The sequence below is a fragment of the Pteropus medius genome, unplaced genomic scaffold (genome assembly GCF_902729225.1).
Source record: "Pteropus medius unplaced genomic scaffold, Ma_sr-lr_union100, whole genome shotgun sequence".
In the NCBI taxonomy this organism is placed as follows: Eukaryota; Metazoa; Chordata; class Mammalia; order Chiroptera; family Pteropodidae; genus Pteropus; species Pteropus medius.
In genome coordinates, this window is record NW_024349505.1 from 5,769,960 (window position 1) to 5,793,813 (window position 23,854).

At 35.4% G+C, this 23,854-nt stretch overlaps 1 protein-coding gene and 1 pseudogene across 1 annotated transcript; both read right to left on the reverse strand.

The window, feature by feature from the left end:
- Window positions 1-625: 625 nt before the first annotated feature.
- On the reverse strand, window positions 626-23,837 carry LOC120618109 (lysine-specific demethylase 4D-like). The gene is made up of 3 exons (XM_039882010.1): window positions 23,479-23,837; window positions 21,794-21,887; window positions 626-3,070 (listed from the first exon to the last, which is right to left on the reverse strand). The coding sequence occupies exon 3, from the start codon at window positions 2,746-2,748 to the stop codon at window positions 1,192-1,194; it is 1,557 nt and encodes a 518-aa protein (XP_039737944.1). The 5' UTR covers window positions 2,749-3,070; window positions 21,794-21,887; window positions 23,479-23,837; the 3' UTR covers window positions 626-1,191.
- Window positions 14,488-14,606, reverse strand: LOC120618163 (uncharacterized; annotated as a pseudogene).
- Window positions 23,838-23,854: the final 17 nt, after the last annotated feature.

Below are 23,854 nucleotides of genomic sequence, written 5' to 3' on the forward strand. Positions count from 1 at the left end.
TCCTTTCTACTCCTGAAAAAAACAAAAGCACCAGGTTCCACATTAGGTCTATTACACTTGCTATTTCTTCTAGGTGGAGATCAGCTCTGGACCTCTCGTCAGTTGAGTCTTGGAATGGTCTCGTCTATGATTTCCCCGATGACCAGAACCTAGTCCAGCCTTGCCCATTCTACTCTATGGTCCCATCACCTTTAGTTTCTTCACAGCATATCTAACCAATTGAAATTATCTTGTTCATTTATTTATGGACTTGTTTTTTGGGAAGAATGAATTAAGCACATGAAGTATACATACAGCCTTGAAACAGCATGGAGACTTAAAGAGAAGATATTTGGATGATGGCACGTTTGTCCTACGTGTGCTCATCTGTCCTAGCAACGAGGTCCTACCGCCCAGCCAAGTCATCCTTATGATAATAGTTGCAAACCACATCCCCCCAGCCTGCCAGCCAGCTAGAAACCAACTATCATCCCCAACTTCATTCATCAATACCACACAATTTACCAGCCCATAAAAAGAAGTTTTAGTTAAAATGTTTTGATATAGTTATTAAGAAAAGTGCAGAAAACAATAACCTCAACCCTTCGATTGGTTGAATGGATACTATTAGAAATAAAGTCAGACATTAACATTTTGGTTGCCTTTAATAAATTTGTGAACGAGTACTGTTGATAATACATTTTAAATACATTAATAACTCAGAAAGATCATAAATTATTTTCTGAGATTCTACTGACCTAATCGGTCAAAAAGGCCTAGTTTTGCACAAAAGGAGAAGGAGGAGGAGGAGGAGAAAAGGGAGGGAGTTTGGTGGGGACCAAAGCCCAGGATTCTTCAGAAGCTTAGCAAATACAGCATTGTCTCAGAGGATGGGGGTGTGGGTAGATCATGCTCTGGCAAACTCAGCAGAACCTCGTCTGCAGACACACAGGAGTGTCCAGTGGATGAAACTTCAGTTGGCAACACAGGAGTAGGCAGTGTCCAAAGACATTCGAGGTTCTGGGAGGAACAAAGTATGGTGAACTTGGTACATACCACGGACTCAGCCCATACAGCGGCAACACCGGGACTTTCATGCAAGACCAGTGACCTACAAACTCGCCCAAGGTTCTGAGATGTAATTATGACCAGTCTCAAAGAGTCTCCACACACAAGAACAGTGGGGAACTGGGCTTAGGGGACAGGGGCACATCAGCACCCAGAAGCCTTTGCAGGATGCGGGGACCCAGGGCTCAGAGCTGCAGGGCTGTCCATGTGGGGCTCATCAGCAGGCAGGGGCTGGGCCTCGGGATCCTGAGCTGTGCGCGCTGTACCCCCTGAGAGGCGCCTCTTAGCCCGGGCCTGGACAACAGACTCTTGACTCCCCCTTTCCCGAGGTCGACGACCACGACCACATCTGCCAGTTGGCTGGAGATCTGCTGCAGACTGCCCCGGGGTCGGTGGCCGGGATGGGTCGGGCAACAGAGAGCTGCAGGTCTCAGCAGCCCTGGACTGGGAGGCAGAGGCAGAAACCCGGGCCGGCGAGGGACGCGGGGACTTCTGGCGCACCGGGGTGCAGCGGCGGGGTCCACTGCCAGCGGCCACCGGCCGAGCCGCGCGCGGGGCCAGGCGAGGCGGGAGGTGCCTCAGGCCCAGCGCGGCTCTCCCGGGCGCCCGTCCTTCCCTCCAGGCGCTCAGCTCCCGGCTGCCCGGCGCCGTGGGCTCCACGTGGTCCACGACGGCCCGGTCCTGCCCGCGTTTCCACAGCTCGTAGCGCTCGGGCTGCAGGATGCGCACGAAGGCGTCCATGGAGAAGCTGACCCTGGCCTCCCCGCAGCTGCACTGAGAGGCCACTTTGCCATAGTCGATCCACCGCGGGGTGGCGAAATTGATGGCCTCCGCGCAGTTGAAGCCGTGGTTGAAGCCAGCGTGGTAGCCGTAGGGAAACGTCACCATGAACTCGCCAGCCTCCTGAGTGATCCGACTGAAGGGGATCCCGTTCTCCTTGAGGACAGTGGGCGAGATGAGAGCCACCTTGTGCCGCAGGAAGGCCTCGCAGCCCCGCGAACTGCCCGGGAAAAGCTCCTTGGCCAGGTGTTCCAGGCGCTGGCCGTGTTCCGGGGGCACCGCGTACCAAGTTTTGGGCTCCCCGAAGTGCAGGTAGTTGATGCTGTAAAGGTCCATGTCCTCCGTGTGCCAAGCGAAGGTGGTCTTCCACATGCCAAAGTACAGGTAGGGTGTGTTGACGCCTTCGATGACAACTCCGCACTCCTGCTCCAGCAGGTCCTGAATGGTTCCGAGGTGTCCGAGGTTCCATTGTTTAGTGTTTGCATCAAATAAGGAGCCGCTGATGTCCGCGCCATATATCGGTGAATCATACAGGCGGGTTTTCCAATATTTTCGTTCTAAATCCTGAAAATCCTTGTGTGGTGGAGTCCGATATTTCCCACCGTCTGCCAAGCGGCGATACTCCCCCACCGTCATGGCACTCTTCTTTTTGTGGTATTGAATGAACACACCTGCCCGGCCAGAGGCCACCTGCTGGAGGGGAGTGGGTATTAAGATATCATTGATATCATTATAGGTCTGTCTGGCTTTCCATCCCTTGGGTGGGATTATTTTAGCCAGGCCAGCTCGGTGGGCACCTTGGGATTCTATGTAAGCAATATATTTATCGAAATCATTAAACTCTTCTTTGGTTGGATAAAATATCATTATATTACAACTTGGGTTCTGGGCACAGGTGGCCTTAGACTTCATAGCTTCCATTTAAGCAACAAACTCCCACGATTTTATGTGCGTTTTGGATAGCTGAAGATGCTAGAAAAAGCTACTCTTCAAAAATGAGTTTGAATATCTATGAGTCAGCAGGAACCCATCAGTGGACTTTAATGCAAATGAGAATATAATGTTTCTTAGGCTTGCTAAGTCACCAGTGGACTCCACTCTGGGCAGAAGCTTTGTCCAGGAGTGATGGTGGCTGAACCTGCAACTCTGTGATTTCCTCAGTTGGTACCTGGCTCTGTCCTCTTGAGGTCTATTGAATTACCCAGTCCTGGGGTAGGTCTCTCAAATGCAGTTTCTTCAGAACCTAAAAGAAAGAATACAGAAAGATTGAAAATTAATGTTTAGAAAAAGTTATTAGGGAACAACGAATAAAATACCACCATAGAATATTATTGCATTCACAGAGAGGCTAAAATTTTACAAGGCTGACAGTACAAGAGATGGTGTGGATGTGGAACCGTTGGAATTTTCATACCATAGTAGAAAGAATGGAAATCATTACATTCACTCTGGAAAACTATTTGGACGGTATCTACTAAAATTGAGCATATGCACGTGTAAAAGAGAGCATATGCAAGTGCTATGATCCAACTGTTAACACATGCCTAAGAAATGTGTACAGCTGTGCACTGAAAGTCACGTTCAAGAATGTTCATAACAACATTATTTCTAGTAGCCACATACTGGAAACAACCCAAATGTCAGCCAACAGTAGAATGGGTAAATATATTGTGGTGTATTCATACAACACAATATAGTACAGCAATGAGGATGAACAAAAACTAGATGGAAATATAGGAATAATTTTATAAACATAATACTGAGCTAAATTATCTACACTCGAAATAATACCTATTCCATGATTACACTTACAGAAAGATTAAAAGGAAGCAAAGTAATCTGTGTTAGAAGTCAGAATAGTGGTTACCTTCGGGAAAGAGAAAGATTGTTCTCTGAACCTAGGTGCTGGTTTTACGGCCATCAGAATAGTTAATGGATAATTCATGAAGTTATGATGACGTTCACAAATTTCTGTATGTTTATTTAAAAAATACAGTTTAGGGTGAAAAGCATTAAAGAAGAGTAAGGGACATATTTCACTGTATTAAAAGGAAAAGAAAGAATGATTAAAAATAAATGAACTAAACATTCAAATAAAGAAGCTAGAAAATAGAAGGAGGAAGAGGAAGAGTAAATAAATAACAAAGAATAGACAAAATTAATAGAAGATAATACATAAAAAACAGAGAGATGATGACCAAAAATGTTCTTTAAAGATATTAATAAAAGCAACAAATCTGGGCATAACCCATCATGGAAAAAAGATAGAAATAAACAATACTAGAAATTAAATAGTGCACAAAGCTAGTAAGATAATAAGAATTTTTTAATCTCAAAAGAGGACCATAGTAATCTGACATCAAAATTTTCAAAAGAGAACAATTTTCTAGAGAGAGTATATATCCAAAACAGATGCAAGAAAAGCTAGAAAGCCTGAATACCCCAGTACAAATCTTGTTCAAAGTATGACTCCTAAAAACCCATTAGTCACATCATTTTATAGGTGAATCTAGCAAATTTTTAAGAAACTCTTATCATGCAAATTCTTTCTGAGTATAGAAAGTTGGAGAGCTACTCAGATGAATGTATTATTTCTGATAACAAAATCAGAACAGGGCAACATAAAATAATGTTATAGGCTATCTTTACTTATAAGTATAGGTGAAAGCTTGCTATATAGAATATTATCAAATCAAATATGCCAATATATTAAAAGAATAATACATCATAACCAAATAGGATGTATACCAGGAATGCAGGGATGATTCAACAACAGAAAATCTAATGATATAATTCAGAATATTAATGAAGGAAATGAAAAATATCATATAGTTACCAAAAAGCATTTGATGAAATTCAACATCAATTCATTTTAAAATTCTTTACTTGTAAAACACTAAAAAAAATTCCTATAAGGTACAGAGTTTCAATGTAAAAAATAAATAGCAAATATCATTCTTAATAGTCAAAAGAAACATTCTCATTAATATTAGAAAAAAAGATGCATCAAAACTATTTCATTAACACAATCTCAAGTATCAGTCCTTTAATACTGTTTGCTAATCCACTTATGTTCTTAATTTCTAAGTTTTTCCACTCTTCGAACATTCTATTTCACCTTCCCCTCTCCTCAAACTTTGGGCACATCTACCCCATCCTACTTAGAATCTTTCAAATGTCCTTAAATTCTCTATATGATCTGGCCCATTACCTTGTTACTTTGCCTCTTCCACCCCTGTTCTCTCAGTTCCAACCATATTCTTGTCTGTATCTCAAAAAAGCCTGGGACTCTCCTGCCTGATGGTCTTTGCACACAGGCAACTCTTACCTTCTTCAAGTTTCACATCAAATATCACCTTCTCAGTAAGGTCTCCAATGATAGTTTTGTTTTAGATAAAAATAGAGGTCATTTTCCCTCAAGAAAACATCTCCAAATGAAACTTGCACTGATAATCAGAACCCATATATATCTCTTCAAAAATTCTAGTCCCACCCTAATCCCATTAGCCCTAGTCCAATCACAACTGAATCCAATCAGCTATCTCTTCCAATTGAACCACCCTTCCTTGTTCTAGTAAATAGCCTAATTTCCTTGTTATCAGCATACCAATTCTCTTTATCCCACCCTCTGCAGATTCCTTAGTGCATGAGGATGCAACTAGGGCAGAGGTGACGAGAACTGCACTGCTCACTCAGAGGGCCCCTGCCATTAGCATTTGGGATAGCAGTAAACATTGGTTTAATATACTTATAAAAGCCACAGGCCAGTGGTTACAGAGATCAAGCTTTTCCTTGGCTCTTTTTGCCCCAGGACCCAGGCACAAAGGAAAAAGGATTTATGTTTTGTCAAAGAAGCCAAATTGTAGTCCCCAGCCCTAGCTTTCTCTTGTCTGAATGGATCTCTGGCACCGAGACTCTAGGAGACCAAGGAAGATAGGGGGGTGGCGGAGGGCGGGTAGGGGGAGGTCTATTATTTTGAGCAGTGGCAGGCAAGCTTATATTTTGTGGTCTTATTGGGGAGACTGTGGGGTGATTTGTCTTTGGTTTCTGGCAAACTTCCAGGCAATTTATCCAGAACCAGTACCTCAGAAATTTCCAATAATTTTGTAAGGTGACTCTAAGTGGAGTCAAAATCTCTAAGAAGTTTCCTCTGGTTTCATGCACCAACTTAAGGTAGCAGTAGGCATGTTTGTGCCTCCTGACTGGTGAGTCTAGGTAATTTTTCTTTTACTAGGGAGCCCGACATGAACCCTTCCATATCATCTGCCATTCCTTTGTCTTTGGGTTATATGCTGTCTTCTTAGCAATTCTTCTAGTCACAGTAACTCTGTTCTAGCTGTGGAGGAAGCTGTTTGAGCTTAAAAATTGTTTATATTTTTAAAATATGGTTTCAGACTTGAAGGGTGGCAGTCCTTTCCTCCCTAGACTATTACATCTCCTTCTTCCCAGACATATAGTTGGTAACTGTCAAAGGATCCCATGATAGCCTGTGTGAGACCCCAAGGACATCCATACACCCCAGAGAGGCTTCCTGTGCTCTCCTTACCTTCCTTACTAAGATTCCAAGGATCCAGCTTACCTTCCTCTTCTACTAAGAACTGTCACCACCTAAGCTAGACCCTGAGGATCTACAAGTGCCAGGATTACCTGTATCATACGACAGTCTCCCCATTTCACCCTAATTTTTAATCTTTAAAGTTCTTCTACAATAATTTTACTACAAATTCTTCATATGTATTTTGGAATACATAACCAAATATTTCATTCTTTCTATCTAAAAACTTGATCTAAAGAAATGAAAAAAGAAAAGTGGAACAATTTTGAAGGAGAGTTAAATATGAGAAACTTATATACCATGCTAAGGGCCTTTCTCCTAAGAAATAATAAAATGCTGACTATGAACATCACACAAGCACTCATTTCTTTCTTTCTTTCTTTCTTCCTTTTTTGTCTCAGACCTGTCAATTTAATTTTTTATTTTTTTATTTTTATTTTTTAAATTAATTAATTTTTATGGTGACATTGGTTAACGAAATCCAGTAAGTTTCAGTTGTACATTTTAACAGTAAGACATATATTTACACTGTGTTCACCTCCCATAGTTAGATTTCTTTCTGTCACCACATATTTGACCCCCTTCACTCTACCTACCAAGCACTCATTTCTTACTGAATTATTAATATACAAATAAACTTTGAGTTCAGCACTTCGTATTTGTTTTAAAAACTAAATTACATCCTTTCTACATTTCTAAGAATTCTAGGAAGAATAAGGCAGGGCCACCACATATATATAATAAATAATATATATGTATATGTATTATTCTTCAGATAGTAAGCATTAAAAAGAAATATTCTGATTTAGTAAATGTAACTCTGTGCTCAAAACATATTGCTCAGAATTGGCCAGGCACAATGACAGTGATCGTTCCTTCAGTATTCCAGACAAATGGGTCACTTTTCTATGAGTCTCAAATGGTTGCTTTTACTGTGAGACTGCCTTTGTGCTTCTTTCAATTGAAGCCACAGGTACCAGTTGAGAAAAATACCTTTGCACTTCAGATACTCTTCCATTTTATCTTTATCCATAGTATCCACAGTAACACAGAAATTCTTCATCTAAGGAAACCTGACAGTTCTGACAATTGAAGAAAAGTATTTTCCTCTTATCACAATGATTAAAAAATACCTGGTTTCTTAAACTCGATGGATTTCTGGAAATTAAGAAGCTTTTCTTTTATGTCTCTTAAAAGTAATTCCTCCAAGCTTCCCTGGTATGTGTGTGTGTGTTTTAAGACAGAGAAGGTGAGAAGCGAAGTAAATTTAATTTAATAGTCCCTTTCACTGTAGCCATTGTCCAGATTGCTTATTGTCCACATTGTTTACCAATTTCAGGGCAGCAGGATAACCTTTTTGTCTTTCTTGTTGCATGAATATTTCAAATCTATTATTTCAAATGGTAATTGCTGTCAAAATGTCTCAGATATTAGCCATTGTTTCTGCTGACAGTCAATATCTAAATGCTATGTTCGATAAATTTTTCTCAAGTTAGAAATTCTACTTAACATTCACTGAAAATAATTTATAACCATAATATTTGATGGTTAAATAAATTTTGATGGTTAAATAAATTTTATTATATAGAGATAAGTGACTAAACTTCCCTGTTATTGGACAGTTACTTTGCTTTCACTTTTTCACATTTATTACTAATCACTTATAAGTATTTACCCTATATTTCTGTACCTAAAACAGCATATCCAATAAAATATTGGTTGAATGAATTAAATTCCTTAGGGTACATATTTAGGAGTGAAATTACTATATTGTAGAATTTAAATATTCTAAGATCCTTACATATATTGCCAAAATTTTCCTAGAAGAATATGAGTATCATTTTACATCCTCATCATTAGTAACTTTACTTTAGAAAAAAAAAAAAAACCTTTACCAATTTGGTAAGTGAAAGAGTGTAGCTCAAGTTTTAATGAACATTTCTTGGATTATCACTAAGATTGATTTTTTCTCTCATGAATATTAGGCATCTGGATTTCATCATATGTATTGTTTCATATCCTTTGACACTTTTCTTTAACAGGGTTCTAGTATTTTTTCTCATCTATTTATATGAACATTTTACATATTATATGAATATTTTACATATTATTTTACATGTGTAGGAACATTTACATATTTTTCATATGACTATTTTACATACTAAACCCTTTTTAGATATGTTCATTGTTTTTTCCTAGTTTGCCATTTAACTTACATTTTATTTAACTTTTGTTTTCAATGTTTTATGTCATTGAGTCTATCCTTTCCTTTGTAATATCTGTCCTGGCTTTTATGTTTAGAAGGTTACTTCACCATCCAGAGGCAGATAAATATTGTCATAGTTTTTTTCTTTTTATATGCTAATTGTACCTTTAATTCTTATTTTAAATATACCTTTAATTTTAACTGAGTTTTTGTTTGTTTTATTAACTTTACTATTATTCTTCACTATCTTGTGGGTATGAGAGGAAATGATGGAAAATGTAAATCTGATTCCTAGTACTTTATATATGACCTTTGTTGTGTTTTCTCTTTCTACTTCCCTTTTAGTTTATAAAAAGCATTTATTTGTCCCAGCATCCTTACAGTTTTTCAGTCTCAAAATTCAGGTTCTTTAGTTTTAGGGTAACTTTACAGGTACTTCTTTGATGGCTTCCTATACTTTTTTGCTTTGTACGTTAACTCCTGTTATTTGGATATTGGACCTCTAATTTTTGTATCTTTTCTTCTCCCAATTTTCTATCCCTTTATCACTATGCTCCATCTTCTGAAAATTTTCCTCATCTTTATTTTCCAAACCTACTATTGTCTTTTTCATTCTTCCTATCAAATTTGTAATTTCTAACAAGTCATTTCTGTTCCCTTAGATTTTTATGTGTATGTAGCTTCCTTTTCTCCCTCCTCTTTCTTATCCTGTTCTTATTTATGGGTGCATTTCTTCTATCTCTCTGAAAATACTGAAATGTTAATGGCTTTTGGAGGTTTTTTCCCCCCACCCTGCATGGTCTGTTTCTCTGAAATTTCTTTTTACTTACTTTTTTTTTTTTTGGTTTGTTTTGGTTTGGTCTCTATCTTTCAGGTTGAAGTCTTTCCTCAAATGTCTGGTGATCCTTAATAGTTGGCTGAAATGTAAGAGTATAGCACAAAAACCTGATTAGAAGCTCAGGGTGAGTAGAAAGGCTTATCGATTGTGCTTCCCAGCATGGTGATCTGGCTGGGCTGCTTCCTGGGTGAACCTTTGATGTGGGCATGTTTAGGGCAGGTCATCTTCAACGGGAAGGATCTTCTAATCTTCCTCCTAGAGAGAACAGGCAGTATCTTCCAATCTTCCTCTTGGAGGGGACAGGCCTGGTTTCTCCACCCCGTGGAAAAAATGTCCTGAAATATCCAATATCCAACTTGTGAAGTTCACTAAATCAACTTGTTTCCCCTATGACAACCACATTCTCAATGGTTCCTGGAAATTCTCAGTCCATAGACAATCTTTTTCATCTCTCTAGAAAATGAAGCTATCTTCTGTCAGGGTGAGAGGAGCAGTTTACCCTGCTGCCCAAAGGAAGGGAGGGGATCAAAGGCTTTGATCTCTTAGTTCAACGAATCCTCCTTATCCTCATTTTAAGTGCCACATCCAGAGCTATACTGTACCATGAGATCCTAAGTTCTGTAGAGAGAATTGTGTTGCTTCTTGGCTTTCCTCACTGACAATTTAGGATTCAACTTTTCAGTGTTTGGTAAATCAGTTTTTACTTGCCCACCAGTTTTCAAACTTTGCTACTATCTTATCTCCTTTACTATTTCTCTCTTTGTGAGTTATTCCTTAAAACAAAAATTCCTGTTCTTATCACTTTAGTGGAGTCTGGGGGGAAGTGAAGTAAATGATTGTGTTTAAACTATCTTTATCTCTTTGTTTTCTCAACTATATCCCTCAATAGTTCCTTATACAAACTCTTGGCTCTAGTCAAATATTTCTAGTCATTTTCCATGACTTTATGCTTTTCCTCCTTCATTTCTCTTCCCTTTTATAAGTTATAACCACTGCCTTCTAGACAAATCTACCTGAGGCATCCTCCCTACCAACCACAGACCTTGGTAAGCATTCTGTCCTCTACACTCTTTGAGCACTATTTGCCTGGGCCATTTGTTGGGTTCTTAATACAAACTGTTGAGGTGGGAGCTCTCCAGAATGTTTAACTTGACAGTTTTCACCTCTAATGTATACTTGTCTAAAGCAATAAATCCCTTCCATGAGATGTGCTTGCTTCTCTCTCCAAGATATCCACGTTTCTGCCCCACACGCTTCAACATTCCCATCTTCATATGATGCATGGAAAATATATATTTTTTAAAGGTGACTTTTCCTATACCCTGTGTGTCTCGAATGCCAATATTTGGTGTGCACTTCCTATTTAGAAACATCTAAGAGTGTAGATATAGAGGAGAAAGATACATGGTAGGAAGTGTTGAATATAAACAGCATATTATAAACAGCCACTGCTGTCTCTGAAAGCTGTCTCTCACCACCCTCCTCTAGGAATAGATATTACGCAAAATCGACTTCCTCACATTTCTTCAAATTGAGGTCTTTCAATTTGATTGAAAGGGCTTAGGTCACATGCCTGTCTTTGCTGCAATTGATGTTGGATAATTGAGTTCTGATTTCAATTCTGGCAAGGCAGGGCTTACAATGTGGGAATTTCCCCTAATATAAAAAGGTAATTCTAAAGTTATTGGTTGGTCACAAATATAACTATCTACTAGAATTTGCATGTCTAAAAGTGTCTTTGCTCTACCCTTAGGCTTTTCTTTCAGGATTCTAAAGACATTGTTCCACTGAATTCTAGCTTCCAGAAATCCAAAAGCAGTCTGTTTTCTGATCGATTATGTACAACCTGTTTTTACTCTCTGAACATTTTTAAGATATTCATTTGCACCTTATTTTCTGAGATTTAAGATATGAGCAGTAAGTCTTTTTTGTCAACTATTTTGATAGACCTTCAATGCAGAAACTCATGTTCTTCGTTGCTGTGAAATTTTCTCATCATTTCTTTAATATACTCCTTTCTACTATATTTTCAGTTTTCTCTCTCTGGAAATAGAATTAGTTAAATATTAAACCTCTTGGACTGATTCTCTCCTTTTATCTTTGTTCTCCTATTTCCATCTTTTTGTTCTTTTGTTATTCCAAACTTTGTAGCAAAATTTCCACAAATTCTTTTTTTTGTTCTCTAAATATTTCTTTTATTAGATTTCTGTTATTTTCCATGGCTACAGATTTTCTCTTCATTCTCGACAAGTACTATCTAAATACAGGATTTTTAAAGTTTTGTTTGCTCTCTACATTGCATCTGTTTCCTCTGAGTTCACCCTTCCAGGATGTTTTTGGTTTCTCTATTTCATGTAAAATGCCTTCGTCATGTCTAGTTATTCTTGGCTTACATTTAAGAGTCAGACACTAAATGTTGCATTTGCTATGACTGCCTGGTAGACTTCACTGAGAGTGCTCTGACAAGAATCCAGTCATTTTGGGGGGGAATGGGGGCAACTGTTGGTATCTGAAGGTAAGATAATTGTATGCATCTATCTGACTTGAAATTGGGGCCCAGGAATTTATGGCATCTTAATTTTTTATTTTTGTGAAACATTAAAAATAGAGAAAATAGAATATATAACAAAACCTGCATTCCAACCAATTCTAACCAGCCAGAACTGACATCTTAATATTTTGTCATATTTGCTTCCAATGGTTTTTTTAAACAACTTTATTGAGGTATAATTTACATAACAAAAATTTCACCCATTTTAAGTATACAATTCAATGATTTTTTTTCTTTTCTTTTTTTTTGCATATTTACAGAGCTGCGCAACCATCACCACAATCTAATTTTAAAACATTTCCATCACTTCAAAAAAATAAAAATAAAAAACAAACCTGGTGCCCACTTGCAGCCACAGCCCATTTCCATGTTCACCTCTAAGTAACTACTAATCTACTTTCTGTCTTTACAGATTTACCTATTCTGGACATTTCACATAAATGCAAAATGTGGTCTTTTGTATCTGGCTTATGTCATTCCACGTTTTTGAGGTTCATCCATGTTATAGCATATATGAGTATTTTGTTTCTTTTTATGGTTGAATAATATCCCATTGTTATGAATATACCATATTTATCCATTCATCAGCTGATAACATTTGGGTTGGTTTTATCTTTTGGCTATTATGAATTATGCTGTTATGAACACTCATGTAAGAATCAATGTTTGAACATACGGTTTTATTTTTCTTGGATAGATACCTGGGAGTGAAATGACTGGGTCATAAGTAACTCTGTGTTTAACATTTTGAGAAACTGCTACGCTGTTTTTCCAAAGTGCCTGCAGCACTTTAAATTTCCACGAGCAATATATGAGGGTTCTAGTTTCTCCACGTCTTCACCAACACTTGCGACTGTCTTTTTTTAAATAGCACTGCCAGTTGGTATGAAGTAAGATCTCATGGTTTTTTAATGACTAATGATGTTGAGCATTTTTTCCTATGCTTACTGGCCATTTCTACATCTTTTTTGAAGAAATTTCTATTCAAACCCTTTGCTCATTTTTTTGTCATTTGTCTTACTGAGTTGCAAGAGGTCACACTATATGTACTAGTTATAATTCCTTTGTTAAATATATGATTTGTAAATATTTTATCTATGGGTGATAGTTTCACTTCCATAATTATGTCTTTTGAAGTACACAACTTTTGAATTTAATGAAGTCCAATTTATTAATTTTATTGCTGTGCTTTTGATGTTGTATCTAAGAAATTGCCCAGTTAAAGGTAATTATGATATATTCCTATATTTTCTCCTAAGACTTTTATGTTTTTAGTTTACATTTTAGGTCTATGATCAATTTTGACTAAATTTTTATGTCTGGTGTGAGGTAGGGATCCAAATTAATTCTTTTGTATGTGGATATCCACTGTTCCAGCAACATTTGTTCAAAAGACTATTCCTTCACTGTTGAATTGTCTTGAAACCTTTGTTAAAATCAACAGACCATAAATGTAAGGATTTAATTTCAAATTTTCAATTCTATTCCATTTTACTATATAGCGATTCTATAATACCAGCATTTAATTATTACAGCTTTGTAGTTTTGAAATAAAGTGTGAGTCTCCAAATTTCTTGTGCTTTTTCAAGATTGGTTGGCTATTCTGGGTCCTTTGTGTTTACATATCAATTTTAGGATCCACTTTTAATTTTTTTTTTTTGGGGGGGGAAGCCTGCAGGAATTATAATAGGGATTGCACTGAATCCATACATGAATTTTGAGAATACTATCATCTTCACAGTATGAAGTCTTCTGATCCATGAATATGGAATATTTTTCCATTTATTTAGCTCTTCTTTAACAATGTTTTGTAATTTCCACTGTAGAAGTCCTGCACTTCTTTAGTTAAATTTATTGCTAAACATTTTATCCTTTTGGATGCTCTGTGAATGGAACCAATTTCTTAATTTCACCTTCAGATTCTTCAATGTGAGTGTACAGAAATCAATTGATTTTTGTATTCTGATCTGTATCATGCAATCTTGCTGAATTTATTAGTTCTAATAGTTTTTTACTGGTACCTTAAATTTTCTCCATATAAAATCATGTCATCTGTCAATAAAGATAGTTTTATTTCTTTCTTTCCAATTTGGATTCCTTCTATTTCTTTTCTTTGTTTTATTGCCCTAAATAGAATCCCCAGTGTAATGCTGAATATATGTAGTGACAACAGACATTTGAAGGTCTTGTTACTGCTTCAAGTACTTTTAAAAAGAATAAATAAATATTTCAGATGAAGTGAAAGTCTCTTGTGGATCCAAACTCCAAATCCTAATCTACTTCTCCTTCCCAGCCCCATAAGCAACAACTATGAATTTGGTACATTTTCTATTTATGGATGTCTTTTCAGTTTTGTGTGTATGTGTGTGTATTGTTTGGCATATCTATTTTTGATTTTATTTATTTATTTTTAAATTTTATTTATTATTTATTTGGCAAGGCAACTCTTGGTTGACCTCACAGATTGCAAGGACCTTGTCAGCTTACAATCCCTTATTTTTTATTTTTTACACCTACAGCACCTGGTCTTCCTAGGTGGTATTCCATTCAAGTACTAACCAGGCCTGACTCTACTTAGCTTCCGAGATCAGACAGGATCAAGCTTGTTTGGGGTGGCATGGCCGTAGACTATTTTTAATTTTATATAAATGATTTATACCAAATATGCAAACATTTTTGCAATTTTTTAAACTCAACATTAACAGTTTCAAGATATAGTCATATGTACATATATACATACATATAATCTGTCATAAGAACATATTTTATTAATGCAGTTCTCTATTTGGTGGGTACATTACTTTCAGTATTTTTTATTATAAACAATGCTGCATTTTACATGTCCTTGTAATTATAAGTGAAAAATTATCTAAGGTAGATATTTTGAAGTGTTATTTTTTAGGTAATATAGAAGCTACAAGCCATATTTTATTAGGCAATGTCAAGTTGCTTTACCTAGTGACTTTCCTAGTTAATACACTCACTAACAGAGAAGGAGAGTTTCTTTTTCCACACAGCAGATGCACTTGATAATGTCAAATTTTTAGTTGCTGGTAATTTTTTTTTTAATTTATCTTTTGTATTATTATTAATATTGTGTGGCCTCTTTTCTTATGAGGTAACATACTTTTTCATTAATTTATTGGCCTTCTGGGAGTTTCAGTTATGTGAATTACCAGTTATATCCTTTGCTCATTTTTTCAGTTAGATTGTTTTTCTTTTTCTACTGCTTGGCAAAAGTTATTTGAATGTTAGGGATATTAATTCTATGTCTATTGTATTGTGCAAATATCTTATCCCAGGCCACCATCTTTATTTTAATTTGCTTATAGTGTCTTTTTTAGATATTTTGAAAAGTTAAATAATGAAACTTATTGATCTTTTTCATTATGATTTGTTCTCTTAGGTCCTGTATAAGTAATCCACTCTACCTTGAAGTCACAAAGATTTTATTTTCTTTTAATTGTTTTAATTTCTTTGGTTTTCATCTATATTTGTTTCACCCATTTAGAACATTGTCATTATTTTTGAGAGGTAAGGATCTATATTATTGTTGGTGGTGGATATTTTTGTAGAAATCCAATAGTTTACCACCATTTTCCCCACTGAGTTGGAATCTTGCAGTCTCATATGCCATGTTCCAATATATGCACGGATCTCCTTCTAAACTCTTCACTAAAGTCCACTGATTTATTTGCCCATTTCTGTGTTGAAACTGTACTATTTTAATTACCTAGCTTTACACTTAAGATTGACAATTGGCAAGGCAAATCCCCATGTCCTTATTCATCTTTTTCAGAATTAATCTGGCTAGATAAATAGAATTAAACAGTATTCATTCTAGACTGCATTTGTCAAGTTCTATAAAAATCCTATTGATTTGAATTGAAATTACATGAAGTTAAAGAAAACTTTGGGGTGGACATAGCTCCCGCATTGAGCATTCTCACCCATTAACTGGTATATTCTTTCATTTATTCAAATCTTATGTGTACTTGAATAAAGTTTCAGAATTGTCTACATAAAGATAATGTATCTGTTTCCTTATAGTCTTAGGAACTTTATAATTTTTTGAGTGCTATGTGACCGGACATGTTTTTCTATTAATTTTTATTATTTATTGATCTTTTATCTCTTTTCAAACTTTATACCTCTTATTTTCTATTATTTCTACAAGCTTGACCACTGGTTCTAGAGTTTTCCATGTAGATAATATTTTCAGAAAAAAATACAAAAAAAGTATATCTCTTCTTTTCCAGTAGTCATAGCTCTTATTTTTTATTCTTTTAAATTTTGGAGCTGGGCAGAGTTGGAAGTCTTATATGATTAAATATGATCTCTAGTAAAATGTTAAATGTTGACTAAGTTAGTAGAAATTCTACACTTATTTCATATTTTAATAAGAATGGTTCTAAACTTTGATAGTAAATTATATCCTATTATCTATCACTTAATCTGAGATACTTTGAGAATGACAGGGACTCAAGGAAGATGGGTATAAACCAGGACCCTAATAACTGATCAAAGAGTTGAAAAGCAATATAGAATATTCGAACAATACAATTTAAAAATTGACCTAACAGGCATATATTGAACTTTGTAATCCAAAACTGTAATTTTTTTCCAGTAGTATGGAAATATTACAAACTTGGCCATAAAATTGTGGCCATATAAAAAGTTTTAACAAATCTCAAAGGGTTGAAAGTAGGCAGGACATAGTCTCTGATCACATAACAAGAGAAATTAATATTAAAAAGATAACTAGAAAACCCCCAATTTTGTAAAAGAACAGACTTCTAAATAAACCTTTAATCAGAAAGATATAAATATGGAAATTAGAAAATATTTTAAACTAAATGAGACAATTCTGCATTTCAAATCTTGTGAAATGCTGGTAAATGGTAAGATTTATAGGTTTAAATAAACAGCTAAGAAAAGAAAGGCTGGAAAATTAAATGAGCTGAGCATCCCTCTCAGGAAGTCAGAAAAAAAGTACAGCAAAGAATGTAGAAGAAAATAATAAAAATAAGACCAGAAATTGATGAAATAGAAAACCAATGTAAAACAGAGAGGATAAATAAAACCAAAAGTTGGTGTTTTGAAAAATCTAATGAAATTAATAAACTTCTAGTGCAAATGGTAAAGACCAAAAATAGAAGGCACAAATAACCAGTGTCAGGAAAGATTAAAGAGGTCAACATTATAGATGCTGCTGACATAAAAATGGAAATAAAGTATAAATAACTTCAAGCCAATATATTTTTCAATTTAGATGAATAAATAAATTCTCAGAAAAACATAATTGCAAAATTGACACAAGAAAAAAACAGAATGTGAGTATATCTATAACCATCAAAGAAACTGAAGCAGTAGTCAAAATTCTTTTCACAAAGAAAACTCTAGGTCCAGATGGGTACACCAGCAAATGTATTTTCGATCTTAGACAAATTTTCCCAGAGGACGAAAAAAGAAAGAATATTTCCCACATGTTTTATGATAAAAACTTTATGATACAAGTCTCTAACAAGCACACTATGAGAAAGGAAAATAATAGGCCAATCTCACTTATGAACATAGGTGCAAAAGTCCTAAATAGGATCTGAGTGAACTGATTCCTGCAATATATTCATCATTATTAGGATGGTTTATTCCAGGAATGAAAGGTTAGGTGATAGTTAAATAAATTAATATCATAATACATACTAGCAGATTAAAAGAGAATCTCATTAAATGCAGAAAACTGTTTGATAAAATTCACCATTTATTTAGCAAACTAAATATTGTAGGGAATAGAGTGACTCTATCTAAAACCTTCAGTAAACATCATGCTTAACAGTAAAAAGGTAAAAACTTTCCTTTTCAGGTCAGGAAAAAAGATAAGGATGCCTGTGATCATCTCTTTTGTTCAACATTGTCTTGGATGTTCTAGCTAACATACAAAGGCAAGGATAAAAAGGAAGGAGAAAGGAAAAAATATTGGAGAGGAAGAAACAAAGCTGTCATTATTCATAGGCATGATTGTATATGTGAAAATTCCAAAAGATCTATGAATAAACTATTTTAACTAATAATTAATAAGAGGGTTTAGCAAGGTCTCTGAACTTAAAATAGCAATATATAAAAACAATTACATTTATATGTACCAGCAACAAATAATCAAAATTTAAGAAAGATGCCATTTATAACAACATTAAAAATTAAGTAGTACCTAAAACTAAAGCTAACAAAAATTTGCAAGGTTTCTATGAAGACATTAATATAAATTTATTTAGAGACAATTAAAGAAGACCTAAATAAATGGAGAGACATAACCTGTTAATAGATTTAAGACTCAATATTGTAGAAATGTCAATTCTTCTTAAATCGATCTACATATTCAATGTTATCCCAATAAAAATCTCGAAAGTATTTTTGTAGCACGTGACATTTTAATTTTATAGTGAAGCAGAGAGAGCCAAGAACAGCAAAGCATTCATAAGAAAGAGACAAGGTAAGAAGACCTGCTTTACCAGATTTCAAGACCCCTCTATGACGCCATGCACACAAATGAATTCCTGGTGGAACTGTGAAAGGCATAACTATAAAACCTTCAGAAGATAATATATTAGAATATCAACATAACCTCAAAGTAAGGAATAATTCCTTAATCAAGAAATACCATGCATTACAAGATTGATAAATTGAACTACTCTAATATTAAAGATTTTACATATCAAAATATACTAAAAAAGCAGCCAAGAAGTGAAATACTTGTGTATCACAAAGAAGACAGAGAACTGATGCCCAAAGTATTAAGAACTCATAGAAACCAATAAGAAGACAATTCAATAGAAAGACTTGAACAGACACCTCACAAAAGAAATCCAAATGAACAATAAACATATAAAAGTTGATTAGTAATCGAGGAAATGCAAATTAAGACCTCAATGAGATATTACTATAAACCCACCAGATGAGCTAAAATTTAAAAATTGGAGAATATCAAGTGTGGTGAGATTATGGAACAAGGAGAACTACTGTCGTGCTGATATGTACATACATGCACTTCTGTACATTTACAAGAATGTTCACAGTGGTATTATCTGTAATACACTCATACTGGAAACATAATTATTAGAATAAACACTGTATTTTTACACAATGATATTCTATGTAGTATACCACAGCTACATATAAAGAAGGAAAAAACACTAAAGAACACATATGATTCATTTATATTAACATTTTGAAAATTTACATAGAGTTCAAAAATTGGCAAGACTAAACATCATTTAGAAATAAATACATAAGTATTTATTTAAATTTATTTGATGGCTTTATATTAGATTAAATTTTGTAAATGTTCACTGTTTATTGAAAAGAATGTGTATTCTCTTGTTTTGGTTGAAGGATTTCATTTACATATATAAGCAAAATATTTAAATACATAGGAATGCGCATAATTCATAAATGTTTTTAAATTGTTGATCTATCAATCCAAGGAATTTGTGTTAAAAAAATTCCCACTACAATTGTAGATTTCTCAGTTTTTCCTTTTAATTATTTTTATTTAATTATTTCATATTTTTCCAGGCTATGCAGTTATGTAGTTGTATATATATTCATGATTGTAATATTTTCCTGTGGATTTTTCTTTGTGATGCAGTGCAATATCCCTATTATACGTCCTTGTTAACGCTGCTCTATTTAAAAAATACTTTTGATAATTAATATTGCTACATAATATTGCTACAACAATTTTTTGTTGTTGTTTAGAATTTGCCTGGTATATTTTTCTACACCACTGAGCAAAACAGAGATTCCTGCCCTTGTAGAATTTATACTCTGCATGGGATAGGTAGAGAAAGAAATAATATAATTAAATTATACAGGATCATGGAAAATGTTATGCACTAGGAAAAGTATAGCAGGATAAGATATATAAGGAACTCAAGGATATTAACAGACAAAGGCGGAGAAAGATACTTTACACAGGGCTGACATGGTTGGTTGATCTCCTTTGAACAAAGACTTGAATAAGACAGGCAAGAGTGTTCTTCACCAAGGAAGGAGCTAATGCAAGGGCCCTAAGGCAGGAGCTATGCTCAAACAACAGGAAAGCCAGCAACCTAGAGAGACATGATCAAGAGAGGTCGACTAGGTTGGGAACAGCCTGATAAGTTGTTGTAGGCACCTTTGACTTTTACTGTGAGAAAAATGGAGTCAACGCCTCCACACTGTCTGACTAGATCTCCTTTTCTCCCAACTCCATCTAACTGTATTATTAATTTTTAAAAATTGTTGCCAAGCTGATGCTATAATGTTACAATTCACTGTTAGTTTACTTTTATTTTCTTAATAGGGTAGTTGAGATTTTTTCATGTTGTCTATCTGGAATTGCTTTTTCTGAATGGCCTGTTTACATTTGTTAAATTTTTTTACTGGATTGTGTTTATATTTTTTATATCATGTATATCAGCTGTAGTAGTGGTAGTTGTTACCCTTTATACATTAGAGACATTACAGAATTTACCTGCTAATCTGGCATTTATCTTTGATTTTGTTTTTGACAACTCTTGCCATAAAACTAAAAGTTTATATATATGAATTTTAATTTCCTTTATAGCCCTTAGGTGATCGGCCTTGATCAAAAGGTCTCTTACAAACCCTAGGTTGTATAAATAATCTCTTAAATTTTCTACTTAGATTTCTACAGTTACTTTTTCCTTTTGGGTGTTTAATTCAACTGGACACAGTGTTCATATAAGCTTTAACGCTGGAATTCCTACATTACATTCTGCTATAAGAATAGTCAGTTTTCCTATCACAGTTATGATACAAAACATCCTTTTCACGTTGAATTAAGATTTGTCATATTAAAAAGAAGTAATTTTTAAGGTTCAGATATACTATAACTTATCCAAAAGAAGCAATTTTTAAGGTTAAGATATAATATAGCTTATCCAAAAGAATGATCTGAAAGGGGTGAATTAATAGGTAATGAGACAGGAAATAGAGGATGCCAGTCACTAAGCAGGCTGGGGGGATTAGGACCCAGAGCACAGGGAGAGGGTTTGGGTCATGGCATCTCTACTAAACATGGAAAGCTAAGCATATAGTTGAAGGCAGCTTGGTAGATCTGCTGGGGAGCTTGAGGAATCCTTGTTTAAGAGGTTTTATTTTCCCAGGGAACGAGGATAGGGAAAGAAAAGAGCATGGAAGAGGCATGTAGATTTGAGGAGAGAGAGAAATGTGGGAAATCATATTACTGCAGAGTGGAAAAATAAACAATTAGAACAGTATAAGAGGTCTGGCAGGCAAAATTAAGGAACCAATTAGTTTTTTTGTGGTAATGGGTTTAAAATGAGAATTCTTGGGAGGTTACGATTTTTGCCAGCAAAGGTAGCTGATAGGGTGAATTTTAAATTTTTAATAAACTTTTCATTTCTTTTTCTAATACTTTCAAAGCATTTAAATCCAAAGCTTTACAGTTTCACGTTTTTATTAGTATTTTAAAATCACCAAAGTAAAAAAAATTTTAGTTTCCTTTTTTATTAATACTTTCAGAGCATTTAAGTCAAACTTTTAATTTTGTGGACTGATTATATGTTAGTGTTAATGAAATTAGGGAGGTTATTTAATCATGGTTGATGATCAAAAGATTAGGTGGTGGGCTAGTAGTTAAAAGAATCAGGGTAATTGGCTCAGAGTTGAAATGGGCAATTGGAACATAAAAAGCAGGGGTATTTTCTACATTGTGTCACCATCTTGTCATTGTTACTTCATTCCTCCACTTCAAAAGTGCATCAATCATTCATTCATTCAACAAATACTTACTCAGCACCTATTATGTGCCAGGCACTGTTCTATATGCAGAAGATACACCAGTGAACAAGAGAGACAAGGTTCCTGCTTTCCTGGAACTTATGTTCTAATACAGGAAGATAGACAATAATAAAAATAATATTAATAATAATAATAGCTAACATTTACTTAGCAAGTAGTTTGCTGAGACAGTTTTAAGCACTTTACAAGTATAAATTCACTAATTCTTATAAGATTATCAAGTACAGACTAGAATCATTCCCATTTTATATGAGGAAACTGAGGGCACAAAAGGGAAAATAACTTGCCTAAGGTTACACAGCTAGGAAAGGGCAGAACTGGAATTTAGAACCGTGCCAGGCAGGCTACAGATCTCTTTCTCGTAATAACGTTGCTATGCTGCTTCTCAGAGAAGAGACAAGGCAATAAGCAAATAATGAACAGAATAAATGCAAGTAGGTTTAGCATTATAAAAAAAACAAACAAACAGGGTGATATGACAGTATTTGTGTGTGGGAGGGCTAGGTATTCAAATGTAGATGGCAGGGAAAACATCGCTGGGGAGATGACATTTGGACTGAGACTTGAAGGACAGTAACATAGTTATCTTGGGGCACAAGCAGCAGAGAAAAGCTAGTATAAAGGAACCTTTCCTTGTTTGTGAAACAGAAATGCCCAGTTGGCTGTGGCCAGAACTGAGTGTATAAAGGAGTGACTGATTAGATGTGAAGTCAGGGAGATAGGCAGGAGGCCAGGCCTGATGGGTCCTCAGGCTACATTAAGAAAGTTGATTTCTATTCCAATAGCAACGGATTTTTCTGCAGGAGAGTAACACTACCTGATTTATAATTTAAAAAAATCATTCACAGCTATATGGAAAATTGAATGTAGGACAAAGGAGGAAGCAGGAAGATCCATTAGGAAGCAGTAACAATCCAGGGGGAAAATGATAGTGGCAGTATAATTAAATTTAGAGTATATTTTGAAAGGTGAATTGGCAAGACTTGCAAAGGAACTGGATGTGAAGAGTGAAAGAAAAGGGATTTAAGTAGGAGCCTTGGGATTTGGGTTTCAGTAACTAGCATGGTTGTGTCCTTTACTGAGATGTGTAAAACTAGAGGAATACCTTCAGTAAGAAAAGTCAAGATTCACATCTTGAACTTTAGGAGGAAGGGAGTTTTTCTATTTATTTTACTTGTTTGTTTAAAAGTTTCAAAGAAAGAGTTCTGGGAAAAAAAGCATTTTAGTGCTCAATTTTATGAGCTCTTTACATTTGAAACTAAGTTGAGGGAGTTGATTTTCATTTGTTTAACAAATTATTAAACATCTACTGTGGTCAAGGGCTGTGATGAGATATCAAGATAAACTAAGCAAACAAGATCTCCACTCCCAGACTGTTTTCTTTTTTGAGAGGGGGAGGGCGGGGAGGAGAAAGGACAATTAATACTTATTTTTTCCTCTTCGTTGTCTTATTAAAACTTCATCTAACGCATGAGTAGCCATCTTATAATAATTACACCTCGTGCTCCAGGCAGTTGGGCCCACCGTTCTTAACGCTCAAAAGCAATTAATAAATGAATCTCTAACAGTGACGACTCCCCTCCCGCTAGAACTTAGCTTCTTTAAAATAAAAATTTTACCAAACAATACGAATACAACCTTTGCTTTGAAGACTAATATTTTGGCAGGAATGGTACCTTTATAAAGATCGTGGTTGCCCCCGTACATATTTGTTCTTTCTTCATATCCAATTAAATGAAAACACTAGTTTTTTCCGTAGCCCAACTCTCTGGGCTTGTTGGGTCTAGCTCAGGAGAAAGGAAGCAGGAGCCGTTGGATTTAAACAGTTAGATGTAATCCTTTTCTACGCTCTCTCTCGCTAGCCGGGGACCTGGTATCGGCTACCCGGGGCTTTCCGTCCACGCAGTACTGGAATGAAGGAGTCTGGGAGGGGGTCGGGGAAGGAATAGACGGAAAAGACATTAAGTAATTGGTTCTTGAAGGTATAAAATCATGTTTAGGGTCTGCTCTAACGCACCGATTTCAAACGCCCGCCCCCTCGGCCGTTTCGGC